This window comes from Propithecus coquereli, unplaced genomic scaffold, assembly GCF_000956105.1.
Source record: "Propithecus coquereli isolate 6110/MARCELLA unplaced genomic scaffold, Pcoq_1.0 Scaffold83, whole genome shotgun sequence".
Classification (NCBI taxonomy): Eukaryota; Metazoa; Chordata; class Mammalia; order Primates; family Indriidae; genus Propithecus; species Propithecus coquereli.
Window position 1 is genome coordinate 331,040 of NW_012154507.1, and position 6,025 is coordinate 337,064.

The following is a 6,025-nucleotide window of genomic DNA, read 5'->3' on the forward strand; positions in this document are numbered from 1 at the left end:
TTAAGAAAATTAATATACAATTTAATTTTTCTACTTTCTGTGCCCATAGCACTTAAACATTTTCCAAATGTTTTAAATATATTTCATCATTGGGGTAGATGTCTACCAATTTACAGACAAAAAAGTGACACTCAGATGACTGAAGAGAGGAATCCTACATCACACTACCAGTAAGTACCAGTTAGGAAGAAAATTTATCTTCTGAACCTCATCCAGTATTCTATCATACCAGGTTACATAACTCCCTTTAAAAGAGGAACTTTCCTAGTATTATTTTTTCTTTATTAAGGAAAAAAACAAAAAATTCCTTTATTTTTTTTTTTTTTTGGAGACAGAGTTTTCCTCTGTCACCTGGGCTAGAGTGCCGTGGCATCAGCCTAGCTCACAGCAACCTCAAACTCCTGAACTCAAGCAATTCTCCTGCCTCTGCCTCCAGAGCAGCTGGACTGCAAGTGCGTGCCACCGTGCCCGGCTAATTTTTCTATTTTTAGTAGAGACGGGGTCTTGCTCTTGCTCCCTTTTTGAAGTTTCAATTTTTAGAAATATTTCCTCATGTTTGTTTAAATATGACTATTTTAAATCATATTAGAGATACTTTATAGAAAACAAATCCCTAAGATGACACAGTTACTCACAGCTTACCTTCAATTTTCTGGTTACACATGGTTTCAAAATATATCTCTCCAGTTTTTCTTAGTCAAGACTTACCAGTTTTTTACAATGAAAAAGCAGGAATGCAAAGGAGAGAAAACAGTAACTTTCCCAAGTCTCTCCTGCTCTTTGCTCTAAGAGCCCATCTTCTTTTTTTATCTTAAACTTTTTTTTTTTTTATGAGACAGGGTCTCACTCTGTCACCCAAGCTGGAGTGAATGGTGAGACCCTGTCTGTAAAGGAAAAAAATCACAAGATGTATGAGAAATAAAAGGCACTAAGGTGACAAATCTAATAGCCAAGGAAAACAATGATATAAATCAAGAATTTGAAAATGGAAAATGGCTAGTAAAGATGATAACAAATGTGATTTTATACGCTATATTTGTAACATAGGTATTTTAGTGGATAATCTTGGAAGTGACTGGAATTATTGGGCCAGGGCTCATGGAAAACATTTGGCCTAGAAAGAGATCTGAAAATGAATAAATAGAGATTGTTTTGGGGTATATACTAATTTGTGCCAAAGCAACATAACAAAGCCTAATTACCAGAAAGATAAAAAATAAAAGGAGACATATAATACCTGGTTAAAACAATCATTTTAAGTAAAACAATATTTCTTACCTACTATTTTCCACAGCCTTCATAGCATATTCAACTTGAAAAACTCTTCCATCAGGAGAGAATGTAGAGGCTGACAGGTCATACTAGGGGGAAAAGGGCAACAATAAGCTTATAATAACAACTCTTTGGCAGTAATAAGCATATCCTCTAAATGGCTTAGAAATCAGGAATGTGTTATATCCCAACAATGACTCTGCTTTTAAGAGAGGAAGGGGAAGCATGTCAGAGCACCAACAGTGACTAAGGGAAGTCACACACCTTACATTTCTGCTACTGAAGAGCAATGGATACAAGTCCTAGGTAAAGTCAGAACACAAAACTCACTTTTGAAAAAAATTAACACTGTACGGTAGAACCAGCACCAAGCCAGAACATGTGTAGCTATAGCTGTGCCACTAACAAACTGAAGGACTTAACAAATCATTCAGCATTCATCAAACACTTAATGAATATCCATTATATTTTAGTCATTATATGGGAATACAAAAATGATCACTTATTCATGAAGTCCTTCATTTCAAATCAGACCAGACACGAATCTAAGTGCTGATGGTACAGCAATAAACCAGAAAAGGCACAAAGATGAAAATAAAACAGTAAAGTGACAGAAGGAACTACCACAGACTGCATCACCAGGGGAGGCCTGGCTGGGGCAGTGATATTTAGGTTGAATAAAACTTAAATGACAAGGAGCTAGCCATTTAGGATACAGAAGAAGAAACTTTCTGGCATTTGGCACAGACATTAGGGTAGAAATAAGCCTAGCACAGTCAAGGAACAGAAAGAAGATCACTGTCTTGAGCAATGTTAACTGGTGGAGAAAACGTAGGCAATCTTGGCAAGGTAGTTAAGGGCCAAACTACATTTGGTCTTCCAGGATGGAGTAGGGAGTTAGTTTATTTACATATGTATGTATGTATTTTGTATTTATTTATTTTGGATACAGGGTCTCTCTCTGTTGCCTGGGTTAGAGAGCAGTGTCATCATCATAGTTCACTGTAACCTCAAACTCCAGGGCTCAAGCAATCTTCTCCCTCCTCAGCCTTTGGAGTAGAGTAGCTAGGACTTACAGAACACACCACTTTGCATGGCTAAGTTTTAATTTTTGTAGAGACAGGGTCTTGCTATGTTGTTCAGGCTGGTCTTCAACTCCTGTTCTCAATTGATCCTCCCACCTTGGCCTCCCAAAGCACTGGGATCACAGGCGTTAGCCACCATGGCAGGCTAAAACCTTCTTTAGAGAAGAATTTAGTAGCACTGAAATATAAGGCACTGCTCAAGATTCACTGAGGGTTGGGGCCAGGCGGTAAAGTTAGCTTTACCATGGGGTTCTTGAACCCTGAGACTGACTGCAAGAAGGGCCGGCCTCTCAGGGTTAAAAAGGCAAAAAGGAAAAACTCCACCACTGTAGTACTAAAATATCCCACATGGTTATATTGTCAAGTATTTTTTAAAGGCTTGTAGACTGAAACACTATTGATTGAAGTTAATATTGATGTAGTTGTAAAGTCCATTCGCTAAAATTCTTTATTGAGCATTTACTTACGCAAAAAAATATGACATAACTTTAGCATCTCATAAACGAAACGAATGGATTAAACCATCCCAAATATAATTGCCTATTATCAAATTCGGAGCACCAGTATTTGGGTTTAATGCTGAATATCAAAATCTTGGGAACAAGTAGGATTAAATAAACTGAGAAACCTATTATTCGGTAACTATTGTGTAAATAACCAACAGATTAAAAAAAACCCTATATTTCCTGTATGGAGAAGTACATAAAAGGAGTAAGCAGAAGACTGCACATATGCAATACGTTTAACAAAGGAAAGTAGGAAGCCAAACAAGTTAACAAGTCCAACTCCAAAACCCTCAGCAGTATATTGAAAGTCTGAAGCGGTTAAGTTCCTACATAAAGTCTCAATGCCTAAAAGTGCTGTTGAGAAGCTGGAACAAAGGAAAACTGAAGAGTCATCGATTTAGCTTTCGAACCACTTTTCTTATTAGTTCTGTCCCAATTGGGTTTCCAGTGACTCTACAGCTGAGCGGTCGATCAGTACACTAGAAGGAAAGAAAGAGAAGGCCCGTGAATCAGCAGCACCCTAGGAACTGGTGGTCCAAAGAAAGCACGAGCCTCAGACCATGGAATCCCAAGCTGCGCCGCCTCAGTGGTTCTCAAGAGAACTGTTGCCCAAACCCTTCACACACTTTTTCAGGCCCCACAAGTTTCCACTTTCGGTTTCCCTAAATGGCTAAAGAAAGTGACTCAGCAACTCAAAGCAGCTCCAAGCCTCACTGCTGCGCCACCAAGCCGGCTACACCTGGGCTGAAAATCTTCAGCAGTCACCTTCATCAGAGACGCGGGCCTACCTAGTACACTAGCGGAAAAGAGACGACCGATCTCCAGACAGCTGGAAGCGGCCCACCTGACCTGAAGGCAGTCCCAGAGAATCCCGGGTCCGCGCACCCCACTCAGTCTGCCCGAGTTCCCTTCAGCGCCAATCCTTAGGTTAGACTATCACACCAAAAGATCACAAACTCACCCCGGTGCCGATTGAGCTCATCGTGCTAAAACCAACGGAACGCGCAAGGCTTCCAGGCCTAAGGCACTTCCCCTACCCAACAGCACGGCGCAGAGTAGTAATAGGCCCTCTCATTGGCTGTACTTCAACCAATGGTCTTTGTCTGTGCGACTAGTTCCTTGGGCTCTAGCCCTTGGAACGAAAAGTATTGTGGGAAAAGGAGGTGGGGTACGAGTGGCGGGTAGTGCGCGTGTGTAGAAGCAATGAAGGAGGGGTTAGAAGAAGATTAGTGTTCACCCTTCAGTTCCAGTCCTTTGAGCTACTCTAAGTCATCGAGTTTGAGAAGCTGTTCCCTTTCTTTATCTAGGAATTATTATTTATCTTTTATATTATTCCTCTCATCTCTTTACCTTGTTCTTTAGTGAAACAAAAAGGAGAGATGTTCGTATACTCTTCCAAAGAAAGCAGTAGAGAAGTATCCTCTGGTCCTTGACGTCCTCGTTTTGACCAGTATCTTGATGGCATCTGCTTCACCCTCCTTTCCTCAGGCTCTCGGGAAGCACTTTGCACTTTAAGGATATCATCTTTGAGCTCAGCTTGAAATTTTACAAAAGCTTGAGTGCTCTTTCTAGGAATATAACGCTTTTTAGTAGAGTTAAAGATAATCCTGATTAAAGAGATACATTGAGAACTAACATTCCACGTACTCCATTTAACACTGCGAATAAAACCATGAACTAGGCATACTCCCGTCCCCTGTGGAATTAGCATTAAATTGTGGCCTCAGGTTCTTAATTATTTGCGTGATTCATTACAAGACTTAAATGGCATAGGTATGGATTTGTTTGTTTGTTTTAACCAACTTGCTCCAAATTACTTTGGGAAGTAGTACATATGAAAGCGGTATGTAATTTACACATCTTTCTTACAGGGTGATAAGCTTTTTGAGGCTATCAGAGTCTGTTTTATCCTTCTATTAGAATACCCAACACGGTGCTTTGCACGTGGTAGGTACTTAATAAATGTGCTTAATATGAAAAAAAAATCATCAAATTCACTTACCAGTTACATTCTGCCAAGTTATAAAATAATCACAAAAACCCAGTTTGTAACAGTTTGTAATTGCAAACAAATTTGTTAATAATGTAATAATATTTTAAGCTTTAAAATTTTAAATATTTAACTCCTACGTGTACTTTGAGGAATCTAAACATATTTTATGACATCTTATTATTTTTTAATTGAATACCTCAGGAAATATGACACTCCAAATACTGTGTTTTAGGGATAGTATCCTAAGAATTTTTTGTTATTTTCAAGTTTACAATTAGACTTTAACTTGCAGTTCTGAACAGTATGATAAACATCATCCTCTATCTAGTCCACTATTACAGAAATGTGCAGAATTCTTTATCTTGAAAGGTTCACCAGTATCTCAGAATACATATATTTTCATAGGAGTCTATTCCATTATCTCCTATCATAATTTGATCAAAATCAGTTTGTTCTCTTTGCCTCTTAGAATTAAAATTCTTTACCATTAGTTTCATAGACTATATTTCTTTCCTCACAGCTTCTGTCATTTGAGCAGAATAATAACCACCTCTGAGCATCCTATCTCATTGTCAGACAGTTACTCGAAAGAGACCTTATTTTAATTGAATCGAAATCCCTTTTCCTCAGTTTAACTTCTTTTAATCAGCTATACCTAAAAAAAAAATAGGTAAGCCCCGCTGTTCTTCAGTGAAACTAACCTCTTAAAGGTTGGACTTTGTTTTTTAATGCGGAGCCCAAACATGTAGGAATCCAGCATGCCATTTGACAGAAGTTGGGTAGCCTTGACACACGTTTATGTAAAGAAGATAACATATTGAGCCGTAAATACTTTAAACCGCTTCATAAAAAAGATTAAATGACTGTAAGGAGAAAGACTTGCATAAGCTTTCAGTGATCTTCGGACACATACATAATAAAAATTATTAAATATAAGCACAATTATGTTTTAAAACGTTTTTAAAATAATGCTGAAGCGCCGACTTCGAAGTATGTTACAAATTATTTTTTAGAAATAAAACATAGTATGGGGAGTTGCAATCAAATGTATTTAAACACTCATCAAGAGAAAAAAAAATAAGTGTTCTTTATAAGCGCCCGGCTAGCTCAGTCGGTAGAGCATGGGACTCTTAATCCCAGGGTCGTGGGTTCGAGCCCCACGTTGGGCG

At 38.4% G+C, this 6,025-nt stretch overlaps 1 protein-coding gene and 1 non-coding gene across 2 annotated transcripts in view; one reads left to right on the top strand and one right to left on the bottom strand.

Annotated features, from left to right (window-relative positions):
- The window catches only part of PSMA3 (proteasome (prosome, macropain) subunit, alpha type, 3), a 23,573-nt gene extending 19,546 nt beyond the window's left edge, over positions 1-4,027 (bottom strand). Inside the window, exons 1-2 of the mRNA XM_012663787.1 lie at positions 3,825-4,027; positions 1,279-1,361 (exon numbers count right to left, since the gene is read on the bottom strand). Of these exons, the coding sequence (XP_012519241.1) occupies positions 1,279-1,361; positions 3,825-3,845 (104 nt within the window). The 5' untranslated portion in view covers positions 3,846-4,027. The remainder of the gene's footprint in view (positions 1-1,278; positions 1,362-3,824) is intronic.
- A 1,925-nt stretch (positions 4,028-5,952) lies between these two features.
- On the top strand, positions 5,953-6,025 carry TRNAK-CUU. The gene has a single exon. It is a non-coding gene; the product is annotated as a tRNA-Lys (tRNA).